This window comes from Eumetopias jubatus, unplaced genomic scaffold (genome assembly GCF_037043125.1).
Source record: "Eumetopias jubatus isolate StellerSeaLion01/CBP00866 unplaced genomic scaffold, mEumJub1_p1.0 scaffold_2, whole genome shotgun sequence".
NCBI lineage: Eukaryota > Metazoa > Chordata > Mammalia > Carnivora > Otariidae > Eumetopias > Eumetopias jubatus.
The window spans coordinates 182205766-182221530 of NW_028274808.1; the positions used below are offsets into that span (position 1 = coordinate 182205766).

Here is a 15765-nt window from a genome sequence, read left to right on the forward strand (position 1 = left end):
GCAATATTCATCCACCTAACATTCTTACGGAAATTGAATGCCCATTTTCTTGAAACTTATCCTGATTATGAACCCTCATATAACACATGAGAAGGACTGTTAATAGGGGTATACACTCAGTACTACCAGACAGAGGAGAGTAGTGCATTCACAGAGGAGAATTTCCCAGAAGGTATTATAGCCCAGGAAACAGCATAGCAGTGGAGTTCCACATGTGGCCAGGAAACAGCAGATGATTTTATGTGGCCATAGCACAGGTATACTGGTGGGACTGGGGGACACTGTGAATTATCCAAAGTAGTCATAGGACAAAGTAGCCACTAACACAGTGTTTCCAGCCTTTTCTTTTCCCACTGACCCATAAAGGATATTTTGGGCCTTACTCCTTTTCTTTGCCTTCCCCGTTCTCTAAGGAAAACATTGCTTTGGCAAATTGGTTTACTTATGCTTCTGTGGCACAGAATCAAGAGGAAAAGGGAAGAATACCCAGGTGCTTTTTAAGGAGGCAAGGGCAGGAGATAGAAATGGTATAGGATTGGCTTTGGAATGGCCAGGCAGCTGTCAACAGATTTATGGGGGGAGGGGGGCGCATATTGTTGGTTGCATCACACTGGTTCATTGGTTATTCAGGACCTGAACTCATGTGACAGGGGTGATGACTGGAGGTGTAAAGATGGGCAGGAAGACTAGTTAGGTGGCGGTGGGGGAGTCACAATTCCAGACGTTTCTGAAGTAGAATACTAAGAACTGGTTATTGATTAGACTGAGGGAATGAAAGCACGGGAATAGTCAAGACTAAGGTTGGGATATTTGGGTATGCAGACTCAGGGAACAGAGAAATGGTTGTTGCTGGATCAGAGCAGAGGTAATGAGGAAGTATGAAGGGGAAGGGAGGGAAAGCAGACCAGAGGAGAGGAGTTGAGTGAGGACTATGTTCAGGTGGAAGTGTGTGCACATCTGTGATGACCAACAGGCACCTGGAATGGCAGGTTCGAAAGGGAAAAGTCGGAGCCTGAGCAAAGATGTGGGAATCACTGTATACAAGAATGGGAGATGGAACTATGTGGGATGTGACTAATCTAGGCCATGTGAGAGGCTGTTATTGTGAGAGGTCTATTTTGAAGTCATAAAATAGGTGAAACATACAAAATAAGAAATTGACCGAATTTGCTGGAAAGAGATAAATGTAGAAAATTGGTGTTAGAATCTCTTGCCCTACCATGGTTGCATTTATTAGGTAACAAAAAATCCCAACTTAAAGTGGCAGAAGTAATAACTAGAATGTATTGGCCCATGTAAATTACAAGTCCAGAAGTAGGGCCAACTTCAGGTCAGGCTAGATCTAGCAACCTGGAGTCATCAGGGTGTACATCATCCTAAGTCTGGCTCCCCACGTGGTCACTGGAAAGCTATCAACAGCAACTGGATCTACATGCATCTGCATTCAGAGAGAGAAAAAACACCTCTTCACCAATCACAAGACTGAAGTCCTGAGTTTTGCTGTAATTAGACCAACCCCTATCATGAGCCTACCTGAAATGAGTCACAGGTAAAGGGTATGGAATTATGCCCAATTAAAAGTCCTCCCCAAGAGCTGGAGAGGATTGCAGTCATCTCTCTCCCAAACCCCACGGCAGGCACATGATGGAGAGGATGGGAAAGATCCTGCTGATGCAACCAATCAACACTGTTCAATAGGACAATCAATCACAATTACCCAAGTTTTAAGTACAAAAGGCATTTGGGAGATGGTCCCTCCTGGCAGAGAGTCTAAATTTGGGGTGTTTTGTTTGTCTCTGCAAAAGAAATTCAGAGACCAACTGATGAAATTCCAATCCAAAGAAAGAGGTTCTAGTAAGAGCTGCAGACCCAGTATTCATATGTCTAGAAATTTATCCTAAGGAAACAAAAGATTTGGTCATAAGTATGTTTAGCATAGGGTTGTTTACAAGAGTGAAAAAATGCAAACAACTTAGATGTCCAACCATAAGACATTGATTTAAGTCTGATTTCTCCCACTCCTCGCCCCTACATTCACAGGTGAAGAAACTGGCCCATCTCCTCAGGCTCAGTTTCTTAGAGACCAGCAGCTATTACGCTTCTGTCTGCAGTGGTACTAAGCAACTAAATAGTGTGAGAATCTTGTGACCGTCCAGCTAACGGGATAAAACTCATTCCTCAGAGCTCTGAGATACGCTTGCTCACGCTGGGTGCTGCTTTCCCTCTTGCTGAGTTAACATTTATACTAAACCGCCTGAAATCAAATTGTCAAGATCTTATCTGCACTTGATTGCAATGACCTTGGCCGACCCTCGACTAACGTGACCCCTGTCCTAATGTCCCAATTAAAATCCCATCAAATAAGTGAAATTGGATTTTCCTTTGCAGTCTGGGCAAGCTTTCCTTACCTAGGCAGCTCTAAGCGTATTAGCTTCGTCCTCATGTGGCACAGTTAAGGTTTTGAGACCTCAAGCAGTATATGACATGGCATTTCTCTTCACTCAGTCCCGATTTACGAGCAGCTACCACCTGGTGGGCGAGGAAATGTGTCAACCTGGCCACCTGCTTCCTGGGGTCGTTGGGGGGGGGGGGGGGATCGGTGAAGTCACGTGGGCAGCAGTTGGTTGTCTCGGACGTCACTGTGTGCAATGCACAGCTCTAGGAGCTAGAGAACACACACCACAGTGTCCGCAGGCCCCTGCTACCAATGAGCTTCTAATCTGTACAGGGGAAATAAGCACAAAAAAGTCGATCTAATACAGAGCATACTTTAAGTACCTTAAAGAAGAAGAAATGAAAAGACACAAACACACATATTTTTATTTCACTGGCAAGATATATACTATTCCAGTGGAGACACCAACAAGGACATTGTGAAGGAGATAGCATCACATCAGGACCTTTTGTGGGCTGTGATTTTACTTTAAAAATTAGTCAAACTTCTCCTAGATGCCTAGTATTTTGTAGATGACTTTGAAGGGACCAGACATCAACCTAAGTGTTTTTCTTAAAATAACTTTGGAAGCTGAATTATTCTAAGCTTAAAGGCTGTCAATCTTGCTCACACAGCACATCCCAACCTTAAACACACATCTAAACCCTCAGTATCAAGACAGTCTTCCTACTGACTCTAAATACCTGCCAATATTGTTTAGGTCTGTCTTCCTTTTTTCAGTCCTTATAGGAAAGAGAAAAGACCAAGGGGAGCCTGGGTGGCTCAGTCGGTCGATCTTGATCTCAGCTCAGTTCTTGATCTAGGGGTCATGAGTTCAAGCCCCACATACTTAACAAAAATAAATGAATAAAAATGAAAAATAAATACAAGAAAGAGCAAAGACCAAGTCCTCTCCATATCTTAGGCATGCCTACTGTTAAGAATTGACTCGTATCCTCTAAATCCAAATGCTGAGGCCCTAGCCCCCAGTACTTCAGAATGGGACTGAATTTGGAGATGGGCCTTTAAAATGGAAATTAAGGTAAAATAAGGCCATTGAGTGGGCCCTAATCCAATCTGACTAGTATCCTCGTAAGAAGAGGAAATTTGGATACAAGAGATACCGGGGAATCATACACACAGAAGAAACACCATGGGAAGAGTGAGAAGGTAGTAAGCTAAGGAGAGAGGCAGCAGAAGATCCAAACTTGCCAATACCTTGATCTTGGACTTCCAGCCTCCAGGACTGGGAGAAAATAAATTATTGTTATTTAAGCCGCCAGTCTCTGATATTTTGTTATGGCAGCCCTAAAACTAATGCACCCACCATCTGGAAACTTCTAGAAAATTCCATGCTTTCATCAAATTTTTATTGAGCACCTATAATGCATGAGAGATATAAGATGGTATAAAATGGGTACTGACATTAAGAAACTGAAATCTTTGGGGGAAGTAGAATCTGTAAATCTAATCACAGAATAATACATGAAAAGTGCCTCAAATGTGGTTGCCGAACACCCAGGCTTCAGAGAGGAAGGTACCGGCTGGTAGCGGGGACTCAGGCAAGACTTCCCAAAGAGAGTGGGACTTGGGCCAGGGCCTGAAGGCTCCCTAAGACTTTAATACATGGCATATGGAGGGAAACACTCCAAACAGAAAGAAGAGGGTGAGATGAAAACAGTGGGGCATACTGAAGAAATAAATTAGTCTAAATACCAAACTAAATGTAAGAAAAACCTGAAATCTGATCATTCAGGGCCTACAAAGTAACTCTGGATTTCCTTAAATTTTGTAACGTAAGCAAGAAGGGCAATGAAATTTAGCTGTAATAATTTAAGAAAAACATCCTTTTAAAAAGCTTAGAAAGTTTTATGTGTCAAATTTAGGGATTTTCCTCTATTACTGTTTTGAGTAGGTATCTTAATGTTCAGATATGCAGATTTCTAATTAGAACAAATGACTTCATCTCCCATCCCACTTTACCTCCCAGAGACATTTTTACATCCTATTAGTTTACGCCCTGAGAAAAGAAAATCCTTAAAATTAGTATTAATTGAACAAAGAACAGAATCACCAAATTTCTTTTTTTTTTTTTAAGATTTATTGATTGGCAGTGGGGTGGGGGGTGGGTAGGAGAAGAGGTAGAGAAGCTCAAGCTGACTGCCCGCTGAATGCAGAGCCCAACATGGGGCTCAATCTCACAACCCTGACATCATGACCTGAGCCGAAATCAAGAGCTGCTTAACCAACTGAGCCACCCAGGGGGCCCCAGAATCACCAAGTCTCTTATTTTTAACTTCCTAAGCAGTTAAAGTTTTAAAGTACATAATTCCTGATTATAAGTAATACCCTATTTCAATTCTAAGGAGTACTTTTTTTTCACATTTCAGTATTTCTGAAAACAGGATACCCCTAAAATTTAATACACAAAATTAATGAGCTATGGGGTTCCTCCCCCTGAAAGGCTACAATCACATCAACAGTGCATTTTACAACTGACGGTACCTTAGAACTCAGGAAATGGGGTGATGATAACCCCTGGCCAGCAGGACCCAGTTCTTCAGGAATCATGGTCCCTCAGGTGTCTGAGTTTCAGGGGAGATTTCAAGAGATTTTACCATGGTTTTGGGGGACAACATGAAAGTCAGGTAAAGTCTAGGCCTGTGGCTGAATCGGGGGTGGGGGGAACACTCACAATGATTCTGCAAAGGGTTCATATCTCACCCAGTCACCTCTGAATCCATCCCTCTGATCACCATAGCAACCCACGTGGAAAAGGGGGCAAGGGAAGGGTTTTCTGATGCTTGTTAAGTCCAGGGGGCTTAGCTCATCTTTTGATGCCGCCAGATATACGCCCCTATCCACTGATCAGGGCCACGCTTGTGCCTTCCACATCAAGCATCAAACAGTCCTAACTTTAAGACCAGACAGAATTTCCAGGCCAGATGGGGTGCAGCTCTTGTACCCTCACTCCCAGGGCTCTAGCTAAGCCCAAGCAAGCATGCCTCCAAACCTGCTCTAAAGCAGCTGTTTGGGAATAAGAGAAAAGTCATTATGCAAATGCAAGCAATTCAAAAGTATGCAATCTGAAGGTGATCATGTCAGGTACCTAGCAGAGAAATGGGGAGACGAACTGTTTGTTCTCAGAGTTCAAGCCCAGTCCCTTCCCTGCTATGATCCTGGACCACCAGATGATTACCATGAGGGCTCCAGCTATCTGCTGGTTAACATTTGTTAACATTTCTCACCAACACAACTGAGAGCCAGGCGCATGTGCCTCATTTAACGTCACCCCGAAAACAAGCCTGTGGTATAACTACTGTTATATAATAAAATAATTACATAATAACAAAGAAACAGGCTGCGAGTGAATGACCTGGTCAAGGACAGAGTCAGGAAGGGTTCGTCCCAATAGGGATGAGAGGTTTTAATCCCCAAACTCTCCTGCCTTCTGCTATTACTTTTACAAAGAAATAACCTTACTGCTTAGGTTAAAAGACACTGAGATGACACAGCAAGTCATAACTCTAAATGTCTCATTCATCCTACAACATTTAAATGACTCTATTACATCAAAGGATACTGTAAAAAGTACTTGAGAAACAAATATTTAATAATAAAATCATAATTATAATCTTTATATCTTTAGCTTTGTCAAAACTCTTCCCATTATCTTTGTCTAAAAATAATTGTTCAGGGGAGCCTGGGTGGCTCAGTTGGTTAAGCAACTGCCTTTGGCTTGAGTCATGATCCCGGAGTCCCGGGATCAACTCCCGCATCGGGCTCCCTGCTTGGCATGGAGTCTGCTTCACCCTTTGACCCTGCCCCCTTTGTGCTCAATCTCTTTCTCACTCTCTCTCAAAATAAATAAAATCTTTAAAAAAAAAAATAATTGTTCATTGTACTTTTCTTTGCAAGTGGGGTTTACGTCATCACACAAAGTTTTGATATTTAACTTAAAACATTTCTGGACCTAATTTAACATACTCGTGTTCAATGTAAACAAGACCTCAAGTTTTCACTTTCATTTTTCTTCTGACACTTTCTGCAAAAGAACACGCTTGCCCATTTTTCAAAAGAGGCCAAAATCATATGATTGGGTGAGATTTAAAGAGAGAAAAAAAGGCACACAGAGAGATCTGGTCAACCAGTTCAGGATGCAACACCTCCCCAGGTCCCCAGAGAGGCTGGAGAAGGGTCCATAAACCAGCAAATACCACCTGCCTATTATCTGCCTTAGAAAGGTGCATACCTTTGAAAGCAACAGAATTTAAGTCCAGTGTGGCACTTTCAGAAAATGGCATCAAAGGTTGGACTATAAATCTTTCTTATTCTCAAGTCACTGGACATTTAAGAGCAAAGATATTGATGGGCTCTTTCTCTCCTGTTCTTCTTCCTTGTAACAGATGTATGATTCATGGATTGTCCTTTAGTGGTCCCCATTTTCATCTTATTACTTTTTCTTTGCTTCTGCTTTCTGACAGCTCTGAAAAACAAGGTGCTAAATTATTTTGTAGAATAAGCATAGTGAATTATGTAATTATGTTGGAATTTAATTAACCAGCTGACCAAATAAGAAAACAGAAGGAAAAGAATTTACTGTATCATAAGCATAAATCCTCAAGATCCTAACCATAATAACAAGGAGACAGTGAGAGGCCTGACTAAGCAAAATGCTTGAGTAAAGATATTTCTTTGAAAGACGGTTACTACAGATTTATTTGGGACAAACCCACCACAGAGGTAAAGAGTCAAGCCAGGAAAAACCACTGCTGTGCTGAACCATATGGTAGCCTCTAGCCAGTGTGTGGCAACAGAGCACCTGGGATGTGGTGAGAGCGAGGAGCGAGTTAGAAGTGCTCTAAATGTAAAATGCACACCAGATGTTGAAGAAAGAATGCAAAGTATCTTGGCAATAATTTTTATGTTGATTGTGTGTTCAAATAACATTTGAGATATATATTAAATTTTAAAAATAGGAAAGCCCGTGAGTTAGGAGGTTTCCTTGCTATTGTTTTGGTTTCAGTGCATCTGTATGGCTCAGCTCAGCACTTCGGTCTCCAAATCCTGGAATGACGTTTTTCAGGAAAAGGACCAATACATTTGGCAGTTAGCAGAGGCAGAGATATGAAATAGCACAATGCACAAATGGACAACACTTACAGAGGCCCATCTTATAAGCCCTAAACTAATTTTCCTTTCCTTTCCTCAGTGGGTCTAAAAGTCTGGACAGGTGCCACACAGGATGTCCACATTTTGTGGTCTTTGTCTTCTTGAAAGCCTAGCTTCACAATGAACGAGCTGGAACTCACACTCTGAAGACACTAAACCACACCAGGACAACACAGATCCTTAGCTTTTGGTGCTCTCTGAACTAAGTTACAGACGATCTACAACTGAGAAAGATTACTGGTCTGTTCGTTCACTTTTTCCAAGCCGGCAGAATCATGCAGTTTATCATACGGCACACCGAGGAAAGGGCTGGGGCTGCCAGCACCAGCAAACCTGGAAAATCCCCACGGGTAACTGGCGATATCATAGATTCACTTCTCCTAAACCCCAAGTCCTGGGGAAAAGCTTACTCTTTATCTTTCCAGGACCCAAATCTGCGATTCATAAGCAGAATATAATCCCTCCACGGAGCAAACTCTGGCCTCACTTTTGGTTCACACAACATACATAGCAAGTGTTGGAAATACAAAAATGAGTGGGCATCATCTTTGACCCCAACGATCTGGGAGACTGAGACAAGGCAGATGTCACCTTTCATTTTCCTTCCCCCAACTCTTTTTCTGGGGAAGAAACTGAGGCTATGAAATCCTCCAATGAGGAAGTAGCAGAACCAGCTTGATTCTAGAACCTGTGCTCTTAATTACCTTGATACTATATAGTCTGCTATAAATTATTCAGATATATAATGTGCTAAGCATATTGTAATCACTAAACAAATATTAGCTATTATTAGGGGCACCACATGACTATTCTTCAGAATTTTGCTTGACAACTTTCCCTTTTTCCATATTTAGATTTTGGATTATAGACTATCAGTTCAAAAATAAAACAAATACCACAGCCATCTTTATACTCTTCTGTGTATGTTACGTAAATCTCCTTTCCCTCCAGCCATTATTTTAAGAAGGCTAATGCCCTGGTAAGTGATGACTTAGCAAATTTAATGAAGTAGAATCTCTTGATGGCACAGTCAATGAAGCTGTGTATGTATACAAAATTTAAACACGTTTTCTTTGGCTTTTCCACTTTTAAGAACTAAACATGAACCAGACCTCACTAGTAGATATGTAAACAAAAGCAAAAGAAAATATTCATTTTAATATGAATAAACAAACTTTCCAGAGATAAAGTCTGTCAACGGAGTATAAATTGAACTGCCTGAGTATAAATCAATTCATTGTTTTGTTTTGCCTTAAAATTGAACTGACCTAGTGTTTGTCCTCTAAATTATAGGTATTTATGTACTGATAAAAACGATTAACCACAAGAGGGAGCCAGCACCATTCCAGTTCAGGAGAAAAGGCAAATTAAACTCAAGAAAAACAAGTTAATATAAGAGAGCTATGAGATATCTTTTATGCCACATATGCTAAAAAGATGATTAGAATTATTTTTTACTATTGTAAAGAAAAAAACATTTTGCCTTGTCAATTTCATTAGGAAAATTTTTTGAAAGCAATACCCGAAGGTAACTGTTCACAGGAGTTTAGGAGTCTTTTCTGAGAGAAAAAAGTAATACTATTTAAGATTTTTCAGGTATACTGCATCCTAATGGATTTGCTCCTTGAATTAAACTTGATAAAATCTAATACTGAAAGATACTAAATGGTTTCCTTCAATGAAAACAATAGAATACCACCAAGCCAACTAGCCCAGGCTATGGAGGACCAACAAAGAGCCTACAATACATTACCAAAATACAAATTCAGTTTCCCTGTATCATAAGATCACAGACTAAAAGTCTGAGCATGTCACTAACTCTGTTTGCAACCAGAATTACCCTGTACCTGGTGCAATAATCCCAGACTAATAGCTTATTAGGTGGTCCTCTATTCTTAAAGGTTTCTTTTTTTTTTTAAGATTTTATTTATTTATTTGACAGAGACAGACACAGCTAGAGAGGAAACACAAGCAGGGGGAGCGGGAGAGGGAGAAGCAGGCTTCCTGCAGAGCAGGGAGCCCGATGCGGGGCTCGACCCCAGGACCCTGAGATCATGACCCGAGCCGAAGGCAGACGCTTAACGACTGAGCCACCCGGGCGCCCCTATTCTTAAAGGTTTCTAAGAAAAATCTCTTATAAGATTCTTCAATACACTTCTTAATTTAGAAACTTCCATTTCTACCCTGGATTACTTAGTGGAAATAATTGTTTAAAGTAAATTTGATGAAAAGTAATGGAAAAATAAAACGCTAGGTAGAATTCAAATGGCTGGGCCTTAATGGGAAAAACTAACTGCCACTGACCAAAAAAAAAAAAATGAACAAATGGAAAAGAATTCTAATACAATCATAAATAGTTACAGTAACATCAGATATTTCTAATACTAAGAAATTATTTTTATCACAAGTTATAAGATAGCTCAAAAATTTTATGCTGATCCCAATTCTCACATAATGTTAAATTTGGCTATCTGGTTTTCATAACAATAAAACAAGAAGTCTCAACTATCATCCCTTTTAGTTGTTTTTTTTTAAGCGTAATCATTCACATGAGCCCAGCTGAAATAGCAATGGTTTTTCTAAATATGCTGTTGTCATTGGTATAACTTTGTTCTGAGTGATAACCAACACCAAATATTGGTGGAAGAGGTGAAAATAAGCATAGAAAAAAAGAGTAAAAATTAAAATTTTACATATTTAAATAGTCAATGTTTCTTAGAAGGTCTGATATAATTGAAAGAGATAACTTCATTTTCCGAAGTGTTCACTGTGGGACTACACACTACATTCCAACTGAAATGCCTTCTCCAGCCTCGCCTGCTGTCACACGTCTGCATCTGATCTGTCCTGACTTAAATATCATGTCTGTCAATAGAGGCCGGACTCTCCCCACAAATTATAATTTCACATGAACCACAGGAGATAAAAAGTTAATCAGTTTCTACCTTCTACTTTGGTGATTTTCATGTCTTACCTGTAAAATGTTAAGCTCTTTCACTCATCTTCGTGCCCTCCCACCCCCTCATCTATGGAAACAGTAAGTAACAGTAAAAACAGCAAATAATTCAGCACTTCTGAATCCTCTATTGTATACTTTTGTGGAGGACACACAAGGAAAATTTCTTCTAGGCAATAAAAGAATTCAACTTACTTGTTCACTTTCTTAGATGCAGCGATCTTAGGACAAGTACTACGTTTGTGGTCTAATTCACCACAAATAAAGCAGCCATCTTTAGGGCCCCCGCAAGAATGATCTGGAAGAGCACAGTGACTACAGATGCTACAGTGGATCCAGGCTATAAAATAAAAATTAAGTTTTAGAAGAAGTTCATTTAATACAATTTTTCATTTGATCAACCTTTATGACAGGGAAGCATGAATAGTGTTTACTTCAAATATTGTGACTGGTCTGCATAGCTGGTTATAATTTGGCTAAAGATGCCAAGGTTAAGAGGTTGGAATCCCACATAAAGCAACTAACTTCTTTCTGATACATGGCAACCAATGCAGCCCTTCTTCAATGAGTCATGAGCAGAGAGCCCCACTGACACAGCGGGGTCTGGCTGAGTGACACAAAGCCCTAAAAAAATGAGCCAAACCAAATGCCACACTGGAACAGGTTACAAAGTCATGTCTCCCTATGAAAGAGAGAGTGTGTATTTTGGTAACTGCCAAAATTAAAAAGCAAGTAAATCAATGCAGGTCTTTATATTAATTTTTTTTCTCTCATAAATACAATTAAATAAAAATCCCATTTAGGTGAAGAAAAACTCTGAAATGTTTGCATAGGATCTCAAACACTGAGTCTAAATACTTACAAGGTTTTACACACTTTTTGCAGAGAAAGCAATGGTTCCATTTCCTGCCATCCTACAAAAAGAATTTTTAAATCATGTTTAATGTATCATTAAAAATCAAGTTCTACAATTAAAAATTAAAATGTCTTATTAAAATCTGTGTAAATTATTCATTCCTTACTTCTCACTTTCCTTCACAATTAAATACTTTGATTTTAATCTATGCATTTCTCCACTCAACTCAAATGCCTCCTTGATGGGCCCCAATTTCCTTAACTGGAAAACTAGGGGATTTATCTACATGATCTTGAACGTCCACTCCAGTTCAAGCAACCCAATCGGCACAAAGAAGGACTCGATGAAAATTTCAAGAGAATTAATGATTCATAACTTTTACTTGTCTGTGCAGCATAATCCTTAATGAAATTCATATTTGAGAACTTTATATAATTTAAAAAGATACAGATTATAGGATACTGTTTGGATAATGTTAAATCTGTGAAATAAAACTACCTAGAAAAGTATATAAGACACTTACTTACATGTCCAGTTTAACGGGTCTTATAAAGTACACACTGATGAATCCCAACAGGTCAAGAGCACACTGTCAGGCCCCTAGACGCTCCTGCGGGTAGCCCTTCCCAATCCAGCATTCCTCTTCCCCACCAAGTAACACCTACTCTGGTTTCTGTGATCGTCACTTCCTTGCTTTTGTTTATTTTTACCACTTATGTGGTAAATAATAAAGTTTTGTTTTCCTCATTTTGAGCTTTATAAAAATGACCTGGGCATAATTTTTTTTAAATAAAGAACACAGATAGTATCTAAGCTGATTGAAAATACACGTAATCAGATGTGCTACCACAGTTAAAAACAAGTATAACCAATAATAAAATTGTAAAGTTATGCAAAATGTACCTTATGATAGTTATTAAAATACAGCCTTTCCTTTGGAGAATCATTTGTGCGTATTAGCCAAACTAAACTTCACCTGTTCTTTCTGACTGGATTTAGTTAAAATAAATAGGCCACCTTACGGGTCATCCCACCTCCTTAAAACAATAAGTAGGAGGTATGTCCCTGTCCTTCCTGACCTGTAAAAACTGGAGAGTACTTATCTACTAGGGCTTTGTGCAGAGTGACTCAGTTAATCCATGTACAGCCCTTAGGGAAGGTCCTGGCACATAAAAAGTGCACAGTATATGTTCTTTATTATTTCATCACAATAGGGACGGTATCTCATAGTTCAGTTCCTTATTTGAAACATCTTAATTTTACCCTCAACAAAGGTTAGCACTCACCTCATGCCTTATTTGAAATATTCCTGATTTTAGCAGTCATATAGTACCTCACATAAAAGTGAATTTAGGGGCTCCTGGGTGGCTCAGTCGGTTAAGCATCTGCCTTCAGCTCGGGTCATGATCCCCGAGTCCTGGGACTGAGCCCCGCTTCAGGCTCCCTGCTTAGTGGGGAGTCTGCTTCTCCCTCTGCCCCTCCCCCCAGCTTGCGCGTGTGCTCTCTCTCTCTCAAATAAAAAAAATCTCTTAAAAAAATAACATTAAGCAAATGTAATGAAACAAGTAAGCTAAAATAAAATGAATATATGTGAATAAAAATGCATTCTGTAGAAACTATACCTTGGAGGTACAAGAATTACAGTGCTCACAGTGTTGATTCTCTAGGGAAACATATCGTTGACACAGAGGGCAAAATCTAAGGAGGAAAGAAAGACTTAAGTCAGCTGCATATTTTCAAGAAGATTCACAGAGCAGATAAATGTCACTTGTTATAAAAATGGAGTGTAATCCAAATACAATTCAAAATTAGAGACCAAATTTAAAGGTAGCAGAAGAACTATATGAGTCGATATTAAAAGCATTTTCCTGTTGGATATATGGAGCCCCACTAGGATCTTACCTGTACCCTTCTTCGCTAGGAAGGATTATTTTGTTGGGTGGAATATTGGTGAAAATACGCACAGGAGACTGTTTTCGACCTGTCTTCCCATGTTTATAAAGTGCATGATTATCATAATCTACCTAGAAAGTTTAAAAAATTGAAAAAGAAAATTTACTCAAAGGAGTAAAACATCTATGAAGATTCTTTAACCAATAAAGAACAAGCTGATGCCAAGAAAGGAATTAAACCAAAGTATTTAAGAAGAAATTCTTAAGAGCAAGAGTTTACTTATTAATCAACAAAGAGGCCTCTATAGCAGTGAAATTTCATTATAAAAAAGGTAAACTTTGTTATAAATTCATATTGCCTGGTCTTAAGAGAACAACTATAATCTTTTATCCAATACAACGGACTTCACAAAGAAGGCCTATTATGGAATTACAAGTTCGGCTTTTGACGCTAAAGAATTCCACCCTTGAAGATGTGTGATGCCTCGGTGGGGGCTTTTCATTTTTGTGTGTGAGATGGGCTACTTGTCAGTTCGCAGGTCACTGAGTCTCAGTACAGCCTTACTCTGACGCCCCCCACCATTCACCATTTGACCCCTCACGTCCTGGCCGAGCACAGGGTTGGGGACCAGAGAGGCTCTGCCACTCACCTGTTGCGCCGTGAGGCAAATTTACATAATTCTCACCTGGAAATGGAGGTTACTGAGCCCTGCCTCAGAGATCTGGGAAGGTTACGTGAGACAATGTGTGTACAATGCCCAGTTCAGGGCCTGGCATACGGTAGAGACAGAAAGATGCAGATGAAGGGAGAGCTTCACAGCAACAGTTGTGACTATTTTGGACACTGACCTCTCCTCAAGACCCCTACCTCAGCTTTCAGCCTTGGCAGATCATCCTGAAAGGAAGCTGGAGCTAACAGGCTCAATGTCTATTAGCTTCTTGCTCTCGTCTCCTTCTCCAACCTCTCTGCTATCCACACACGTTCTCACTTTGGTTTTAAGCCTGCTCTGAATCCGCCTGGTCACTAAGTCCATCTTTCTTTAGAACACTAATTCTCCAAGTGCAGGTACTGGATCAGCAACATCAGCGTCGCCCCTGAGATCTTGTTAGAAAAGCACATTATCGCCCCACCAAAGGACCTCATAATACAGACTGGGGGTCAGGCCCCGCAATCTGTATTCTTAACAAGCCCTCCTGGCACACTAAAGTTTGAGAACCATTGTTCTAGATTATCCACAAGAATACGGTGAGATTTTTATGAAGTAAGTAAAGGTAGAACCCAACTTTCAAATACGTTATAATGAACTATTTAGATTCTAAACAAGAATACGCTTAAGAATTTTTCAAAAGAACTGGCTCGCAAGCTAGATCTATTTAATAAACAAAGCACAAAAATGTAAGGACTTACTGACAATGGAAAGAGAGGGCTTTAATGAGAAATTCCTAAGCTCTCCGTACGGCCCTGCCCACGGCTACCACTTTAACAGGTGAACGAGTTCAGGAAGACTGATCAATAAGCTTTAGCAGTGGGGGGAAAAGTAAGTGCCATACAAGGAGGCCCAGCTAGACAAGGGACAGTGTGGACAAACCAAACCAAACCAAACCTGGGGGTTCTGGTTAACTGTCAGCATGGTGAATCCACAGTCTGGCTAACTGTACTAAAGCTGGCATGGGCTCACGGCCGCCCTTATGGAAGAGTGATAACATAACAAGCAAAGGATGAGGTCAGATCACATGTGAAGCCCTGCATTCAGTCACTGCATTTGAAGGGAGACCCTGATAAAACCAGTTCATTTCCACCAAAAGTAATGGGAATAAAGAGGATTTGACGTTTAACATTTTGGGGGAATTTATTCAGAAAAGCGCAAACTAGGAGGATCTGATAGCTACTTTATAACTGAAGGGGTGTCAGTGGAATCGAAATGAGACTTAGCCTTTATTGCTTTGGAGAACAGAAGGAGGACCAATGGTTAGAAGTTAATAGGGAGCATATTTTATCTCAATATGAGAAAATTTTCCAACGATTAGAGCTATTAAATAAATTGAGTTGCCTTGTAAGGCTGCAGGACTTTGCTCGTTGAAAGCATTCAAGTGAGGCTGGGTGACGGCTTGTCATGAATTTAGCAGAGAGGATTATTACAGTGGGAAGTTAGCCTACAGTACACCCCTCATGGTTCTTTCCAACTTTAAAATTCTATGAATATATGTCACCTGTTAGAGGCTAAGATACAAAAGCAGATTTTACTTCAAAATCACCTTAAAATAGTACCATTAAGTAGTTTTTTAAAAATGATTTAAATTCATAATTTTCCCTCATGCACTCCTCTATATAATTTATAAATATATGACACTTTATTAAATTCAACAAAGATATTTTGAACATGTGAGTGTCACAAGAAAAAAAAATTCTTCCCAAGAGAACCTTTCAAAGATCTTTAAATGTTGGAAAAGAGGG

At 39.9% G+C, this 15765-nt stretch overlaps 1 protein-coding gene across 2 annotated transcripts in view; it reads right to left on the reverse strand.

The window, feature by feature from the left end:
- Positions 1-4496: 4496 nt before the first annotated feature.
- The window catches only part of ZCCHC4 (zinc finger CCHC-type containing 4), a 46334-nt gene continuing 35065 nt past the window's right edge, over positions 4497-15765 (reverse strand). The window contains exons 9-13 of one of the 2 annotated variants that reach the window (XM_028090027.2): positions 13321-13442; positions 13041-13116; positions 11425-11476; positions 10758-10902; positions 4497-6935 (exon numbers count right to left, since the gene is read on the reverse strand). In XM_028090027.2, the coding sequence (XP_027945828.1) occupies positions 6785-6935; positions 10758-10902; positions 11425-11476; positions 13041-13116; positions 13321-13442 (546 nt within the window). In that variant the 3' untranslated portion in view covers positions 4497-6784. The remainder of the gene's footprint in view (positions 6936-10757; positions 10903-11424; positions 11477-13040; positions 13117-13320; positions 13443-15765) is intronic. The other variant, XM_028090035.2, reaches the window with a different exon arrangement.